The 19702-nt window shown below is 28.7% G+C and overlaps 2 protein-coding genes across 6 annotated transcripts in view; one reads left to right on the top strand and one right to left on the bottom strand.

The window, feature by feature from the left end:
* puc (dual specificity phosphatase puckered) overlaps positions 1-7700 on the bottom strand; it is a 48840-nt gene extending 41140 nt beyond the window's left edge. For 2 of the 3 annotated variants that reach the window (XM_076406182.1, XM_076406180.1), the window contains exons 1-2: positions 7387-7700; positions 5855-6470 (exon numbers count right to left, since the gene is read on the bottom strand). In XM_076406182.1, coding sequence (XP_076262297.1) covers positions 5855-6425 — 571 coding nt within the window. In that variant the 5' untranslated portion in view covers positions 6426-6470; positions 7387-7700. Of the gene's footprint in view, positions 1-5854; positions 6471-6636; positions 6761-7386 lie in introns of those variants that run through there. The other variant, XM_076406181.1, reaches the window with a different exon arrangement.
* A 646-nt stretch (positions 7701-8346) lies between these two features.
* LOC143197608 (C2 domain-containing protein 5) lies at positions 8347-19005 on the top strand. Of its 3 annotated transcripts, none has more exons than XM_076406154.1 (19): positions 8347-8449; positions 8522-8717; positions 8770-9061; positions 9114-9290; positions 9347-9506; positions 9592-11558; positions 13477-13641; positions 13695-13863; positions 14056-14188; positions 14243-14379; positions 14437-14863; positions 14923-15030; positions 15082-15388; positions 15443-15502; positions 15564-15709; positions 15766-15891; positions 15949-16095; positions 17965-18031; positions 18087-19005. In XM_076406154.1, the coding sequence occupies exons 2-18, from the start codon at positions 8541-8543 to the stop codon at positions 18028-18030; spliced, it is 4764 nt and encodes a 1587-aa protein (XP_076262269.1). In that variant the 5' UTR covers positions 8347-8449; positions 8522-8540; the 3' UTR covers position 18031; positions 18087-19005. The 3 variants fall into 3 exon arrangements, with proteins under 3 accessions (XP_076262269.1, XP_076262271.1, XP_076262270.1); XM_076406156.1 differs by having other exon boundaries at positions 11392-11558; XM_076406155.1 differs by having other exon boundaries at positions 8397-8717; positions 11392-11558.
* The last annotated feature ends 697 nt before the right edge of the window (positions 19006-19702 follow it).

The raw sequence follows: 19702 nt of genomic DNA on the forward strand, positions 1-19702 counted from the left end.
CGAAATCAATTATCCATTCATTTTAAATTTAATTATTTCGGATTTTGCACTTGCCATAGCCTTCAATACGACTCGTGGCATATTATAAAAATTTAATTATCGACGTTTAATTATACTTGTAAATAAATCATGTATGACTCATATTAAATATTGCATACGAGATCTACATACGTAAACATTGACAGCCATATACGGAAAAATAATACTGCATGGAATATTACAGTATAATACATATATATTCCAAAAATGAGCATCGCCCATATTCTTACCGACGATGACCAGATAAAGTTTTTACCTGTTTTAGTTAAAATTTTATTATACAAATATACCCATTTTCCCTTCCCTGTTCTGCGCGATGGTAATGTTTCATAACAATAAGCCACTGTGTTGTCTATCTTCTAAACTGTTTTATTAGTTTTATTTTTTTTATTAGCTTACATTTACTGGTAGGAAGCTTATATGTCTATACGAGGTCCTATTCTGGGGCGGTTTGCCTGGTCTGGCCACCATGACGACTTTGGCAATTTTCCATTGTCCTGGGAAATGTTCGAGCCTGAACCAGACATTGAATATTTTGATTAGGCTCATGATTCCCTTGTATGGTAGATGTTTCAAGAGAGTTGCTTCAGTAAGATCATAACATGGTGCTTTTCCTTCCTTGAGAGTTTTTGTTTCTCTTAACATCTCTTTAAGCTGTTCTTTTACCTTGGTTGTATGTTTCTGACCAGACTCCAAGAATGGTTGAAATACATTACTTAGGTAGTCTACAAATATACTGGTGCAATTTTTTCTCCTTATTTGATCTTGCCAACCCACCTATGTTCCTATACATTATATCTCCATACAGATATACGCATTCACAACGAAAAAAAAAACAGTTTTAATATAAAATATGTATTTTCTTAACAGAATCGCCATACAGTGGTATAAATCCGAAAAAAATCACTGGCTACTAAAAGTGTCGAATAGAGTCGACGCAGAAGCAACTCGCATACTAGCACATGAAGCTTTGTTACACGGGTGCATTGTCTTAATCTTAATCTTTTTTGGCGGAGCTTCCCACCAAAACACTGATATTTGTCTCTGGTGTACTGTGATGTATCCGTGTTTCGTCAATAATTATGAATCGATGCTAAAAATCACTTTCATTACGTTCCAGTATCGTCAAACATTTTTTTGAACTCGACATACGTGTGCATTTAATGATAATTGTAATAATTCATGGCAGCATATATTTTGCGCAAATCTCCTTCATATACAAACAAAAAGGTTTCAGCATTACCAATAACGTCAAAATTTTGAGTTGAACAAGTGTCATTTACGGATACTCTTAATTAACTTCTTTTAATTGAAGATCTGACTAAGATTGAATCTACAACTGAAGAGGACAGATTGCTTGCAGAAACCTATGGCGGAGCGTTAGCATGAGTTCGAATCAATCGAAACGACTGATAGTACCGATAATTTCACGCACATTCATAGTCTGATATTTTAACATTATTGTGTGAATCATAAATTGAACAAAACCTCCTGATATCAACCGCTCATCAATGCATATCTTATAAGCGTATAAGCGTATAGTCCGTATAATTATCAAGACGATTTGGAACTAATGATAAACAACGAAAATTTTAATCTGCATAGCAAGGACATGGTACCGAAATCAAGAATATTATAAAACAATTATATTGCAGCCGTTAAAAATCAGATCCTCTTCCCCATTCCTCAACTTTTGGTAGTGCGATGTTGACACTAAAGTCACTCAAAAAGAAATTAATCTGTATGAAAGTGGGGGAAGAGAGGTTCAACACATACTATTAAATCTTTATAGATTAAATGTGATTTTATTTTCGCCTATCCCTGTTTGCTATTGATTTATTGATTGATAAAAGTGATTGACAATATCAACATATTGTTGTCAGTGGTGTTAATGCTAATGGATTTTATTATACACATATCTGAATAAAAACAAACGAAAGTGCCAAGATTAAATCAGAAAGGATAATACATCATGAAGATCGATATATAACCAAGCAGTACAATCAGAAAAATCAATTGAGTCAATTCGGTGTAGCGATACTAACTATGAATAATATTAAAACAAGTGTGTCAATGGCAATACTACCAACAAATTAATCAGTTTTATTAAATCAGCTACTGGTTATTTCATAATGGTAATCAGATCAAAAGAATACCATTCTTTGAGCTCAATTATGTTTGGATTTAAACAAGAATGTTTCGAAATATATAACACAATATATAGGGTGGATCATCTGTTGAGCTCCTTTTAATAATGCTACACTTGAAAACACTCGTAAATGACTGTTGTTTTATTATTAATGTATTGTTTAACATTATTAACTATTTTAATTACACAAATTTAGGTTACTTTCAAAAATATGTAATATATGAACAATTATATAATAAAATGATTAATTTTTTTTAAATCCATAAAAATAAGTAACTGAAATCATTGTCCACCGCCGCTTGTAACCACTACATTTATAAGTAATAAACCTAATAAAACAAAACGAACTTACTCAAAATCCCAATATATAATTAATTATTACAGCATCCGATTTAAAATGATAAAAACTATTTTATGACCTTTAAATAGACTTAACAGTTTTCCTGCTAATTAACAAACATCAATATCAATATTCCAATAAATAAGAGTAGTTTGTTTCTCATTTAATAAAAATGATAAGTGATAAAAATATGAAGTTAAGCTACCTATAATATTACTGACGAATAACTTTGTGCAGTTATTTTAATGAACACCACTGGACTATATTTCTATATAGCTGCTTTTCTAACTTACATTCTCATCTCTTTCTCTTCATCGTTATAATTAAATGATTCAATTTAAAGTGACTAAACAGAAAATGATTAACTTAGTTACACTAACAGTACTAGTAATAATTAGTTTATGATTCAATCACATTTTGTGCCCATTCAAATAAAAGATGAAACAACATATAATTATTATTTTAGGTACACGTAATAAGCCTTTTTTAAGACTTTATTATTCGTAAATTGTGGAATTTGATATTTGTTCACTTTTCGTTAGTATTTGAATATTGTTGATTTTTCTTTGGCGTTCATTTAAGCAAACCTAACGTAGCTGATCAAGAAAAATATGTGGTCAAGGCTTATATGTGTCATGTTTCCAATTACACAAATATATACCGTAAACAATAATGACAAACCTATGACATTAATGTAATTGATGCAATTATGTCATTGTTTAAATTGCTACACGAAGTACGTTGAGACGATATTATTTATTGGTTTCATAAATTGCAATATTATCAATTAGTTTGGTTTATATAAATATATACAGTTTAAATAAATATCCAAAATATATATTTTAATATTACAAAAAAAAATAACATTTTTTTTGATCTCATTGTTTTATACGTATTATAATTTATATTAATATTTTATAAAATGTAACAAAAATTTTTGAGTATTAGTAGAACACACGGGAAAAGTGTTTCATGTTACTTAAATTTTCAACAATATTATCTATCTTGCACAATATATTAATCACAATATCTAAATCACTTAATATACATTCCAAAACCAGCTAAATAAATCAGTAATATCAGAAAAAACGTTGTATATGATGATTGTATCTTAAAATAAATATTAACAGTTTAGTCTGGTTTATTTGCCTTTTTCAGTATTGTATCATATTCTTGGTAGAGGTGCTTAATCACTCAAGCTGAAATAAGCCAACTAAACATATTTGTCATACAATACTAAGAGAGCAAGATTTATAACGCAATTATTTTAGTAACTTTGTTGCACTTTCTATATATAATAACATAACACACGCAATCTGTTCAAAATTCATAAAAAATAATTTATTGTTGATATTCCTCTTAATTCACTTTCTCAATACACTGCCACGCGTTTTATTATTATATTCCCTCTTCTTTTCTAATTATTCTGGATATGCAATAATAAGTATGAATCACAAAAATAGATTCAGAAAATGAAATTATATGCAACAAAAAATAACCCTGAAAAAATTCCATGACTATATTTTACTCTATATTTCTCTACACGTATTAAAACTATTTATTTATTTACCATAACAAACATCATTATATTGTTTTTGTTTATATTAAGATACCGCCTTTGTGATAATACTCATAAGCCACAAAAATCAATCACAAATTATAAATAATGCATTAAATTTAATAAGGACTAAAGTGTATTTAATAAAAAACTAGAATCTGAAAAATAAAACTGAAAAATTAAACAAAAGCAAATATATATAACAAAACAAAAATTATATTACTGTATTGCCTGTCCTCTGTTTCTAAATTCTGGATATGAAATATTGCGCAAGTCACCAAAATAAATCAGAAAATTAATCTATATGCAATAAAAACTCTATATCTGAGGAAGAAATAATGACAGAACAAATTATATGACTATATTTGATTCTCTATATTAACTAAAACCATATCATATATTTTTCATGCAATAACATTCATAAGTCATATATAGTTTTTATGACTTAGAGTAATGAACATGAATCACAAAAATGGATGAGAAAATAAAATTACAGAGAACAAAAAGTATATACATATTTTTTAAATTTATTAATTATATTATCTCACAACACACAACACATCTATTCTACCATTTTTGTTTCTAATAGAATTTTGTTTTCCAAAATAAAAATAATTCATTAATTTTGCCAAATACTAAAAAGTATTAAAAAACAAACATAAAATATAATGTAGATTCAAAACAACTCTTGTTCCGATATTTTAAAAAATGAAATTACTGAGAACTAAATATTGTATTAAATATTTTAAACAAATAGTATTATATCATCGAAAATACCCATACCAAAAAAAAATATTCAAATCAAATCAAGTGCCATTATATGCAACGTAATTGTATGTCATCTTGAAACTAAATCATAAAACAAATGGAGCGCATATAAGAAACTATAGTGAATCACAAATTCCAATGCTAATTTATTAAAATTAATAATGCAGTGACTCTTAATAAAAATTGTTTAACGTAGATCATAACGTATATAAACGTATCGACATAACAATAAATAGAAATGTAAGTACCAAAGTACCCATTAAATATAATTGATTCATCATCAACATTAGTTGTCTTATAAGTAACTTCGAGAAAATATTATCTAATAATAATAAAAACATGTACGGCTACGTTACGTGTTTTATAACACAAATTAATTAGGACTTTCTGTTGTCTACTATCCTACTACATACCTTACACAACTGTTATATTATAAAATTGTTTTATAAACATTACTTTTTATACTAGGTCGAAAAAAAAACGTTTGTTTGTAAGCAAAAATAAATTTCAAGCCCTCAAATGTTATTAAAACGAACATTATTTCGACATTCACAAAGAGAAAATTGCCTCACGTTTTTTTTTATTCGGCCGCTGACGTAAGAGTCTGTTAATTATTTAGCAGCAGTCCCCCTTACGACAGGTGTGAAAAAAATATAAAGAGACCTTTTTGTCAAAGAAAAATTAATTCTGGAATAAAATTAAAGTTGTATTGATATATTTTTTAGGTTATGATGTGTCATTACTATTTACGTAAATATTTTTAGTCCGCGACTGCGACACTAAAGACGTAAATAAATATTATGACTCAAATATAACAACAAAAGTTCCACTATAGCCGAGATGGTTCCTTTTGTTACAATTAAATATATATAATTAAGTTCTTTTTTTTTAACTTATAACTGTCGATTAGACTTATTACTGACAACATATTAAAAAATATTTACTATTATGGAAAGACCCAACATAAATTAAGTTATAATAGAATTAAAATAAAACTCACCTATAAGTAACGATGGTTCTTTATGGTCCTCAATCAAGGTAAGAAGCACCAAAAACAATGGATGACCCACTGTGATTTTATCTTTATCATTGGTAGATTCGTCATAGATTGTGACCTCCTTAAAAGCGCGCTTTTTCAAAACATCCTTACCCTCGCGCGTTGTTGCCAAATCGGCCAGGGTGGCTTTACCCTGCTGTAATCGTCGCCTGTTGAATCTATCCGAACAGTTGAGGTTGATCGCTCCGCCGATATGATTAATGTTGTAACTCATAAAAGGTCTACAGTCGATCAAAACAAAATTCCTCGCCACTCTTGGATCTTCTAGTTTCGCTTTCAATCCATCACAATCGATTGTCTTCAGATTGTTCATGACCCATGTGCGTTGCAATGTAGCTGACTCCGCACAAGGGCTAGTCGGAAGGCTGATACTGCTTTGAGGCTCCAGTTTGAATCTTTTAGGAGGACTAAGTGTGCTATGTGTCGGGGTAGGTGGACCAGGCTCGCTGAAGCTTCTGTTAAGAGGTAACTTTAATCCGTTTCGCGGACGACTACTCTCGAGGCACACCGACATTTCGATGACGTGAGGTATTGGCGTCACAGGCTAAATCGGGATGAGCTACGGGAGAAAAAAAAACGGTGTTGTTAGTGCCAACAGCCACGCTCTCATATACAGGACGGTTTACAGAATAAAACAAACTCATTTTCCTCAATTAAACATTAATTCAAATTATAAAATTTTAACTTTAAGAACTATATCGTAACGAAACGGAAAAGAATACTACCTTCCATATTTCCAAAATTTTCTAACACAATTTACTTTTAAGATCACAGAGAACGATTCTAACCGAAAAGCATCTAGAAGGTAACTAAAAAGTATTACTTAAACTAACACATATACTACTGCGAGTAATATCAAATAAATTGTCATTATAGTATGACACATTAACAAATAGTAATTTCTGAAAAATAAAACAAATAATGTATTCATTAATATTCTACGAATACATCAATTCAAAATATTTAACTTTTGATACCTAAAACATTTATTGTATTAACACAACACAAGGAAGAAATATTTAAAATTAACTGATGATTCTTTAACGTCTCAGGTAAGGATACACGATGACACAATATATATATATATATATATATATATATATATATATATATATATATATATATATATATATATATATATATATATATATATATATTATTTGATTTTATTTAAAAAAACAATACAAGCAATTATTCTCATATCTATATTTATACCTGTAATATCTAGACAGGTGCATGATATTGTATTAATCTGTACCATTATAAAGTAATTAAGTAGTGTTAAGAAAATATCACACTTCTTATCTACAGACACTTTTTTAATTAAGCATAATAAACCGTCCCAATGCAACACTATGACATTAATTATATGGAGTGTTAAAGTTATCTAGAGTACTATGATACAATTAACAATTTTTCTATAAAACACAAATAAAGCAAATTGAAAATTAAAACAAGTTATGTGGAAATCTTACCAGAAAATGTGTGCTATTTATTTAAATAATTGAACCCTTATGACAACCACGAACCATAATAGAAAAAAACCTTAAAGGTACAAAACACTACAAAAATATTTAACACTACACTTAATTTAAAAACAGAACATTTTATTCCGTAAAAATTTTACAGTCACTGATATATACCGTCTATATCACGTCAAATTAGAAAACAAGTCCGTAGTTTTTGTATACAACATATTCACGAAAGAAATCCTCATATGTATGGTATGCGGAGTGAGAAGCAAAATGAGTCATCCAAACAGAAATCATTCAATTCAGGTCTGCAATGTGTTCTTGAACGTCATTGGCTCATTCGAGAGGTTATTTAAAGTTAGCGCGCAAGTGCGGCAACATGGTGATGACTAATGCATACTGTCACCAATTCTGTAGCATTGTTGCCTATATTAGCAATAAGTATCTAAATAATCAACGATTGATATTTCTTGCTCAATTAAGTAGGACAGAAGTATTTCTAATATAAATCTCCAACATATTTCCTAATTATACACTAGCATATATTGCAATAAATTTAAAAAAATACAGTCACAGTGAAACTAACAAAAAATAATTAACACGGACTTAAACACAGAAGTGATTTGACAACACAGTTAATACATTTTGTATAAAATGATTATGATTCATAATTCTCTATTTGACGTCTGAAATTTCAAAATATGACACTAAAAATTTTATAGAATCCATTCCTATTTTTTACATATAAAAAAGAAAATATTAATTCACATTTGACTCAATACAGTTTAATGCTTACACATGTTAACAAAATGGAATAAATTTTTCTGTATATATTTTTATTGAATATTTCTAGGATAGTGGTGTCCTCTATTAAGTAAGAGCTATACCTAACTTTAAAATATTGGAAAGAAAACTTGACTAAAAAGGATTCTGTAATATCTGCACTACAAATTTCCTAACCTCATTTTATTACCGTTCTTCTGTGAACTAAAAATAACTACATTTCTGAAAACTCTAATAGCTTTAGAAATGTTACTCTATACATTACACCTAGAATTACATTTTTGTATGTTATATGCCTTCTTACATTTGAAAACCTAGATTTTAAGTGAATTTTCATTTTTTTTATATTGTAAAGAACCAGAATTTTTTTTAAAATGCCTGGAAAAGTGAAGGTAAAAATTATATCTGGTAAAAATCTACCTGTTATGGATAGATCTAGTGACACTACAGATGCGTATGTTGAAATTAAATTAGGTAATACTACTTACAAAACAGAGGTATGTCGAAGAACTTTACATCCTCAGTGGAATTCAGAATGGTATAGATTTGAAGTATGTATGTTGATGTGATGTATACATAGATTTTTAAATAGGGGTTTTGTAGGTAGATGATTCTGAATTACAAGATGAGCCTCTTCAAATAAGACTTATGGATCATGATACATATTCAGCAAATGATGCTATAGGAAAAGTCTACTTAAATTTAAATCCCCTTTTACTACCTGTTGTTGGGGAACTGAGAGACAGTAATTTTCACCATGAAATATCTGGGTGGATACCTGTATATGATACAATGCATGGTATTCGTGGTGAAGTTAATGTTACAGTTAAAGTTGAACTATTTTCAGACTTCAATAGATTCCGTCAGTCTTCCTGTGGAGTCCATTTCTTTTATTGTATGAAAACATTATTTACAAGTACTTTTAAATATTACTCATCTTATTTCAGCTACATCAATACCTGTAGGTTATCAAGCAAAGATAATAAATGGTTTTGTTGAGGAGTTAATTGTCGATGATGATCCAGAATATCAATGGATTGATAAAATCAGAACACCACGGGCATCAAATGAGGCGCGTCAAACATTGTTTTTTAAATTATCTGGGGAGTTACAAAGGAAAATTGGTGGGTTTTTAATTTTTTTCATATATAATCACTTATTTCTTTATTTATATTTTAAGGTGTTAAAGCTTTAGCTTTAGGAGCTAATGCTGTAATAGGGTATCGTCAATGTTTTGATCTTGAAGGAGAATCAGGAATTGTGGCAAGAGGGATTGGAACTGCTGTATATATTGTGAGGGCTGTTAATGTTCATCATGTTGTAGTTGAATCAAAAGAGGAGTAAGTTGATATCTTATGTTGTTATAGATTATAAAATGTATCATCCTTCAAAGGAAAACGTCATAATGGCTTTTCTTTAATATAGGGACATAGAAAACTACTTAAATTTTGTTGGTGACGGGAATAGCTTTAGCTTGCACCCCAAATTACCTTCCCTTAAATTATATAGGTTACTACCTTATTATAAACCCTTTTCATCACTTGATATACCATTAACGCGCAAATCAAAATATTTAAAATCGCAGTTTTACGCAGATGATTCTCTTAACATAACATTATCAAACCCTTCCCTTAATTCAAACAATCCCAACTCATTAAAAGTACTTTTAAATCAAGAGGACAGACGGGGTGAATCTGTGATACATCGACGATTTCAAAAATTCAAAGATTCACAAAAGTCATTGTCGAAAAAAATGACAGCGCTAAAAGCAAAAATAAATGATAGCATTGGTGAAGAAACTGATGAGGGTAGTCCAGTTAATACCTGTGAGAGAAGACCATATCAGAGGTCTGCTAGTGATTCAAGTGCGATGGCAGAGATTTTGGCACGATCGGTAATGCAAGCTACAAGTAGCTTAAGTAGTATCCTTGAAGATCAAACATTTAGTCAAGAAGATGATACTACACATACTCTTGAACCTATTATGGCACTATTAGATAAAGTAGAGTTAGATACAAGTGCAGCAGATGATACACAATCATATATTAGTTCTGATTCTAGTAGTTCAGGTTCAGATTATGAGGAATATGAGAGATCTAATCGAGAACTAGATACTATAAGTAACATCATAAATAATATTGAACAAATTCAAAGGACTCTTGTTGGAGGAAATTTATATAAACAATACTCTCTACCTTCTATTCCAACAAGAGGATTTTCATTCAGCAGTTTGGATAATTTAGATAATAGTCAATCTCTAACGAATGTTGAAGAATTAACTACAACCTCAGACAGTAACAAACCTGTAAAAAAGATTGAAAAACCACTTGAGGAATTGCAATCTGTTAAATTGGTTAAAGAAGGACAGCAAATTATTGAAAAATATAATCAAAATATATCTAAGACTGACACAGAAGTTCTTAATATACCTGAGGGTAAAGATAATAGCTTATCAACTGGTACAAGAGTTGATATTATTGAGGAAACAAATATCAACAATGAAAATACTCCATCCACTGAAATTCCTTTTATCAATTTATCAACTGAAATTGATAATATCCAAGTAATTGCACCAGTTAGCATAGAAAACGTTCATATTGAACCAAAAAAAATGGTAAAAACTGCAATGCAAACTATGCTTTTAGAAAAATTCAATATTCTTGGGACTTACACACCCCCAACTTCACCGAACATTGAATCTTGTACTGATAATAAAGGCAAATTTAATTTTGATGAACATATAGGTTCAAAATTTAATTCTAACGTATGTAAAAAGTCTCAAAAACAGAGAGATACTGTCTTGGGTATGCCCTTTACATCATTATCTTCTCTGAAGTCTATGTGTGATTGTTCAATTCAAAAAGAAGGTTTATGTTACATGTCTGATAATCATTTAAATAAACCTATTGAAACTTTACAAGAAAAAAGTCTTAGAAAGAAAAGGTTTAAATTTCTACATGGAAAAAATGAACAAGTTAAAAATGATAAAGAATCTCACACTACGTTTTTGTCAAAAATGTTCCATTTGAGACATGAAAACAAATTGATTAAAAATGTTGAAACCCAAACGCCAAATGAATTGCTATCATCTACAGATTTTGTTAATATCCAAACCCAAGCTCCTTTGCAAACAGATATTGTCCAAAAGTCCCCTAGCAATATAGACAATCTAGGTGACAATTCCGCTCTTAGCAAAACTAAAATAGCATGCATAACATCAAACAGGCACCATAATCTCCCGGCTCAAGATAAGCATGATCCAAACAGTGAAAAGAAGGATGAGATCAGCCCTGATGTTGTAAAAGTTCCATCACATTCTCCCTTGAAATCCAACAATATGATCTCATTACATAGACGATCATCTGATTCCGACCTGAGCATAACACCTAAAGGTAAATCATTTTTTTCTAATCTATTTCATCTGAAAAATAACACTACTTTATGAATTACACCAAGAATTATTTGGAATATATATAGTTTGTCTTGAAGATGTGATTATCAGATTTGTACACATGTGGATTTAGTTTCAATTTATTTTAAATTATCTATTTTTAAATTCTAACCATAGGATTGTTAAGAAAAAGTGAGTATTTGCTTGCTTCGTTTTACTTCTCGATGTTTATGTGTACCTACCACTTCATTTATTTTTTTATTTGAATTATTTAACTGTAAACATCGTCGTTGCTACAAGTTAAACAGTAACATGCGCAAAAACAATTAATTGGTATACTATTAGTAAGTATCTTTTTATGGTACCAGAATAATTAAAATAATATGAAATTACAGATATGAAATGCATGTTAACTGAAGATGTTGAAACATGTTGATTGAAAGTTAAACCTAAATATTGATGTTTCTCTTAGAATACACATTTAGACTAGATTAATACTCCTTGTTTTTGGATTGTTCGGAAAGTTTATTTCTTTAAAAAACTTTGGGACAAAATAAAGTTTTGAAAAATTACGGATAATTTAATATTTTAGATGATTAAAATAATGTTATCTTCACGTGTATTTATATTTAATAGGTATCATAGTATCATTAAAAATTGTTTGGATCTGTGAGAACTTTCCAGGCAATTCGGTATAAAATTTAGATTGCTAGTGCCTTTCCCAATTAAAATATGTATTTATATCGAGAAGAATTTTTTTATTTTATATTATGTAAATATAAGGTGTTGCAATAAGAACGTATTATTTTTATCATTTTATTGTATTTAAGTTAATAGATAAAATAATCAATTAACAAATTTTAGTACTCAACGCAAAAGTCGGAGAGAAATAATATATCGATTATAAAAGATAAACGTGTTATAATAGATCAATTATATTACTAATTGGACGTGTGTTTGACTTTTTCATCTTTAATGTATTGCATGATATATTGTTTTGATTAAAAACTCATTATAGATAAGATATATGTATTAATTTATTGATATTTTAACTGATCCAAATACTCAAGGTTTTATAATATGATTAATATTTAACACATTTTCCCTTATAAGAAAATTGGGATTTTTCAGTTATTAATCTACTGTAGATCCTGTTGAAAAGATTGTCAGTTCTTAAAATTTTTAACAAGCCATTACAATTCTTAGAAAATTAACTAAATATTTGTAGACCACGCAAACATCACATAAATTAACAGCTGCCTTGTTTCATAAATCTATGTTTGACCTTTTAGATGGTTCTTTTTGGCACCTGGGTTAATGTCACTACTAATCCGGCAACAGTTCTCAAGGTTAACATTTAATTACTAATCACAATTGTTATTATTTTTATTATTATAACTTAAAGATAGACTTTTATTATTACTAATGTAAATATCTATATATAAAATCGATATATCATCCATCTTATTTGTGATTAATATCCTTGACACCTGGATTTATACGGAAATAGGAGGTCCAATATATATAGACCATTTTTTAAAGGTTTCAGTATATTAAATTTACCATGAAATGCAAATATGTTTTTAATGTCATTCTGGTTGTATTTATTATATAAATTTTAACCATTAACATTGATTTTCAAAAAGAAAATAACTTGGTGTAATAATTATATTGTTTGATATCTATAATCTCGAAATATTTTTTAGACTGTTTGTTTATGTTTATATACATAGCTGTTAGATCTACAGCATTCAACTAATGTGTATTATACAAATACGGAAAAAATATTTTACAACTAATAAATACACCTGCTTTATATGTTTCTAAAATATTGGGTATTAGGTGTGATATAATACTGTTATTGCACCACCTATAACTGTGTGTTTTAACTATAGCTATAAGTATTGCTGGTTTCACAGGAAATAGCTTGACCGGAAGTGACAGATCTGTTGGTAACACGGCATCTTATTTAATGAGGGCAAACTATTTTAGAAGAGGACAGCTTAACCAAGACAATTTCGATATGTTGGAATATCCGTTTTTAACAATGTCTAAATTTCCATCAAGATTTATTGTTAATATAGGTAAAATTTAAAATTGTTTCCTTGTCGCTTCTTAACATTTAGTTTATTTTAAGCTGGATCAATCAATGCGCGATCTGTGAAGTTATTAGAACGAATATCTAATGTCGAAGAACCAGAATCAAGAGATACTTGGTGGTCTGAAATAAGAATGGAAATTAGGTCACACGCGAGAAGTTTAAACTGCAACGCTGTCTTAGGTTATACTGAATCAACAAGTATATGGTAATTATTTTTTTTCTGGGAGAACAGAGCTGAACTTTATGAGTTCCAACTCCAATATCAGAAGTGGCTGTAACTTGATAGAATTTTGCAATCATAATATAGAGGAGAAAGGGGGCGTTTTTAATCTTGAGATACTACGGCAGCTCGAAGCAATTTTTTAAATGGATTATTTAAATTTGTTTTGTTTTTCAGCGAGGACGTGTGTGTTTTAAGCGCATGTGGCACTGCAGCTGTAATAGATTTCGCTTGTCTTGCTAGTGATGACGAAAATATGTCACATGTGCAATTTGTACCAAAAACTGGCCATGAAAGAGATAAATTTGTTGTAGGTTTAATCATATTTTAGCAAGAAATCAATATTTATTTTTAAGAATTTTAGAATAACCAGTATAGACTTTCATATGATAGTCCATATCATAAAGAACATCCTCAAAATATATGCAGCTTAACTCATTTACCATTTGATGGGAAAAATGTTTCTATGAAAGCAAAATTTGCTAAATGTTTATTATGTCAGTAAGTAATAGTCAGTAATAATTTTACTTCACTACTCATAGTAACAATTATTTGAAGCAAAGCAAGAGTACCAGAAGTTTTAGTTGCAACTATAGAACCTCCTGATTTTATACCGTCAGTCGGAAAAGGATGTTTCATTGAGGGTCATGTTTTGCGTCATTTAAAAGATCTTCGAGGGGAAACTATCGCCAAAGAGATATCCGATGGATTACCATTTCTTGAATATGAACTGCACAGATTACTAATCAATAAATTGAAAATAAAAGGAATGAATGCTATATTCGGTTTACAAATTCGCATAACAGTTGGAGAAAAAATGATTGTTGGTGTAGCTGCTGGTACCGCAATGTATGTATCATCTCTTCCGACACCAGATTTACCTATGTTAGTTACTAATAAAGCATCAGATGAAAAGAGAGCAGCTGAACTACAGAATATACTTCATGAAACTGTAAAGAAAAATAAAGAGCTATATCAAATCAAGGTAAATTTAATCAAGATTTCTATCTGAATGCCTTCAGTTAAATATAAATAAATTTTTAGGATGATAATTTGAATTTAAAGTGTTTCTCGGATGATGAATCTGATGAAGAAATGGCTAGTTTGGATTTGTCATATTCATTTGATAGTAGAGATTGTTATATTTTGGAGGTAATCAATGTGGAACATCAAATATGATATTCTTTATAAATGTATTTTTAGATGGATGATCCTGATGATGCCGAAGTTGTAAGATTGTTAGTTGAAGATAGAGTACCTAGTGGTTTTCATATTGTCAATACAGAAATGGTGCCTGGTTTAGGGGACTTAGAAATAGTGAAAAACCTACAAATGTTTACTCAAATTTATAGAGCAAAATTAACACCTCCATATAATCTGCAAAGTCACTTCACAAGAATTCTACAAAGTGTTTATTTTAAATTAAGAAGAATGGTACCTTGTGCTTTATGTGATTTACAGTTCCGGATTGCTCTACCTGAACCTGATGAAGTTCAGTTGTATGTCATAGGTATATAATTTTCTTTGTAGATTTAATTATGTACAGACACAATATTTTTTTTAGGTATGGCTTTGGGCTTGGGAAAGAAATCTAAGAAGCATGTTATAAAACCAAGAAGACAAGGTACATCTTAAAAACATTATTAAGAACTACTTACCTTATATTTTTGATTTAATCTCTCTAGATGAAGAATTAATATTCAATCTCGATGAGGATCACCCACAGGAAAGTCCTCCAAAACATATAATCAGATCACATCCTTCAAGTTTAAGGTCTCGAACACATAGATCTCCATCGAAAACAAAATCAGCTTCATTGAAGCCGGGAGATGTAAATTTCTATTAACTTTTGAAATACTTTTGTCTAAAAAATGTATTATTTTTTAGCTTTGCAATAAAGGTCGACATGGGGTGGACATAACACCTTTGAGTTATGTTCCTGGGGCCAATATTGAACATTATTTAGGCAACTTAAACTTCTTCTTTATTAGAGAAACTACTTCGATACGAGAGGTGCGCTTTTTAAATAATATAATATATACGCGTTTTTGACCGTTTTACATGTTTTAGGAGGGAGGTCTTAGCGGATTTATACATAGTTTTGTGACTGAAGTTTTAGCTATTGTTAGGTCTCATGTGACAGCTCTAGGAGGTAATGCGTTAGTTGCTTTTTTTATGACAGAATGTGTATTAAATCACAGTCTACATAAAAATCAGGTTAGTATAATGCATTTGTTATATATATATATATATATATATATATATATATATATATATATATATATATATAATATTATACTTTTTTTTGATTTAGTGTTAAATAAATTATCACTTTCAATACAAATTAAGGCCGAAGGGATTATTCTTTTGCATTTTGATAAAATGATACTAAAGTTTAATGAATATATTATAGCAGTGCATTGTTTTGTAGTCTATTAATTAAACCAATTATGTTACAATTATTCTACTACACTTGTTTTAAATGAAATTTTAATCAACATTCATCTATTTTAAAATAATACTCTTCCTGTCTCAAATTATAATTTATCTTTATAATTTTTTATGTGAAATTATACATATTGAGCATTTGACAGATACTTTTATTTTTTATTCTACTATTTTTTAAGATTATAAATGCATATAAACTATAAACTAAACATATATTTGTCCAAACTAAATACAAACTACAGTAATTTAGTTGAATTGTTGTTCACAAATTTCAATGTAGTTTTTTTACTTAAAACATAAATAAAACAATGCATTTGGTTATTTTCTAGAATGTAGCATCAAAATTAAATCGTTCTTCTATATAATATATAGTTAATGGGACTAAAGTTTAGCCATTTATATTATTAATTCTGCTGCAAGAGGTTGTTAGTTTGTATCATTTTTAAAACAATGTGAAACTTTTATTGTGTAAGTACATAATATTTATGATGTTGTAGCGCTGTTTTAAAAATATTTATATACAATTGCTTGATATATAATATGAAAGAACAACTACAATTTAGAACTTTTTTAGACAGTGTTTTTCTTTTCAATATTGAATCGGTCACGACAGAATTAAAATTTCTTTGAAAGTAAATATATGTATTCATAATATATATTTCCGCTACATTTTTATAATGATATTCAAGAGTGTACAGATGTGTCACAGCCTCAGAGCATTATTAGTTTGGTTTGGAAGTGCACTTCCAAAAAAGGTTTTATGATAGTACAAAGTTTATGCGCGTGATACATTAGAAAAATTAACTTTCAAGCAACAAAATTCTATATTTTGACGTAAAATTATTTACCAATTTTATGTTACTACGCTTCAGTATTTTGTGACCTTTGAAATTTTATCTTTTACTATATTAGCTTCCTATTAGTGGGAAGTATGAGCTACTTATCTTTTTTTTATTACATTCATTTAAACGAGCCTATAAAATATATCAAATCTTTTTTGATATTATCTAAAATGGATGGATTATATTTCTTCTTTGTACAAGAAATATATACAAGTATTGATGACAAGATACCAAAAACTACGCTATATATAAAAATTATGTTATATCAATAACAATAATCTATTTTTATAAACCAACTAGTTTGATATTTTTGCTCCGAATAAAAAATTTGTTCAGTGGTTTAGCTATTTTAGCCGGCTAGGTAGCGCAGTGGTCAAGGCGAAGGGACGGTCTTATTATATCTTAATTCATAATTTAATTTAAATTTAATCTTATCTCATAATTTATATAAATACTATAAATAAATATTATGCTTATGTAAAACTAAACAGTACGAATCTATTTTTTTCCTTTTCTTTTTTCTTTTTCTTGTGTAATGAAATGAATATTTAAAAAATACTTTTTTTAATAAAGATTTTAATTGTCATGTGGGTGACTCGAGACTGATTAAAAATCGGACGACCGTTTTACGTAATGTGAAGTAAAGAAAATTCTAATTAAACTATTATAAAATATTCATAACATGTCACAGAAATGATCTGTCCGTGACACAAGGAAAATTTAATTGTTCCTTGAATTTGCATATCTTAAAAACATTTTTACCCACTATAAGGACCACATTTCTATTTTGTTTTAGGGACAATGTCTTATAAATGTTGGTGGTGATGTAGTTTCTGTGTCTTACAACAATGATCACACGTAATGTAAGTTAATGTTTTTGTTAATGTACTTATCATATTTTCACTTTAGATTTTTCAGTTCCTAGAATTATTTTAGCGTTTTTTTCGTAATTTTGATATACTATCTAAATGTTAGTAATAGGGTGATTAAAAAATGTTTGCCATAGATTAATCAATCAATTATTTAAAACAAATCCATCTAGGTTTAAATTTGATCTATTAAAATGTATATGAACTGTATTTTAAGTTGCCAATTGTTTTTAAATAGTATTTTAGTTTATTTATGTTTCTTATGACAAAATGAAACTTGTTAAACTGAATTGTGATATGATATTATCGATTTTATGGGAAAGTTCAAAATGTAGTTAGATATATTGTTTTACGTTATTTAATTCTGATTCGAGACTTGTATTATAATTGTATGGAAGTTTTATTAGATATTAGTTATATGATAATAATTGCTCAAAGAAGTACTTAAAACAACTATGCCTTCTACATATTTCTAGCAATAATTTTTAGTACACTTTATCCTTGTTACACTTAACTCTGCTATATAACAATCATGACAACCTTATTGACAATTAAATAGAAAATAGAAACGGAACGGATAAAATGTATTTAAAAAGATGATATATTTGAAAACTATACTGTTATCAAAGCAATATCATTTTATTTAACAATCATGACCAACAGAGTTCTTTTATTACAATAGAGCGTAGAATTTAGTCCTATTTTCAATGCTTACATATTATTTATCAAAAGATATCTAGACATTGAAACGTTGTTTTAAAATTGCTCGCCAACTACGTTGATAATAAAATAAAATTAAAATGGAACGAATCTTTTGTAACACAACTCTCTATGCAAGAGATATTATTTTCATGGTTTCGGTTTCCTTTTTATCTGATATACTTTGATTCTTATATATGTATATTTTATTTTTTGGTGCTATTTGTGATGGGAGAACATTGTACAATAAAGATGATATTATTTTACAACATATGTTTTTTTCTCTTTATATACCTATATAATTCCTTTTGATATATAAGTTCGGGGAAAAAGTAATTTCGGTTTTTTTGTAATGGATGATTCGTTGAAGTCATACTTTAACCTGTCTGAAATATTCACTCAAAAGTTTTTGTACTTCGATAAATTGATGACCATATGGAAATTTCGATATTAAAGATTAGGACTAGGTTATCCTAGCTGGTTAATTGTTGAAAAAGTGGATGGAATTCTTTAAAATATCTAGGTGGGTTGACATATTTTATCTCGTAACATCGCTGCGGAACTAAATATAGCCCATAAAATAGTTTTGATGGATGTTAATAAAGTATCAATTGCAAATCGTAGATTTTCGTGAGATTGGAAAGGTATTCATCATAAACGGTTCGAACTTGACCAAAAAATTAATCCGACTCTACACTCACAATTAATGCGTTAAAGCAGTTGATTAAAAAACCATCGGAATTGATGAATAGGAAAGCGATTGCTTTCCATTGATTGCATCTACTATTTGTTTGAGTCTCTGTAAAATTCTTAGTGGTGTAAAACTGATTTGAAAAGAGTTTTGTGAGAATCAATTTTTCAGAAACGGTATCAATCAAAATTGCACATATATAATCGATTATTGTTTGAAACTCATATGAATAAATTTCCTTTAAAAAATATGAGAGAAGAAGTTACTTTTTCACT

The sequence above is a fragment of the Rhynchophorus ferrugineus genome, unplaced genomic scaffold (assembly GCF_030347505.1).
Source record: "Rhynchophorus ferrugineus isolate W39M unplaced genomic scaffold, kcgeb_rfMv2 rfM5, whole genome shotgun sequence".
NCBI lineage: Eukaryota > Metazoa > Arthropoda > Insecta > Coleoptera > Curculionidae > Rhynchophorus > Rhynchophorus ferrugineus.

Coding starts and splice junctions, on each gene's coding strand:
- LOC143197608 (XM_076406154.1), top strand. CDS start 8,541: ATGCCTGGAAAAGTGAAGGTAAAAATTATATCTGGTAAAAATCTACCT. Junction 14,380..14,436: donor GCTAAATGTTTATTATGTCA/GTAAGTAATAGT, acceptor AATTATTTGAAG/CAAAGCAAGAGTACCAGAAG. Junction 16,096..17,964: donor ACAGTCTACATAAAAATCAG/GTTAGTATAATG, acceptor ATTTTGTTTTAG/GGACAATGTCTTATAAATGT.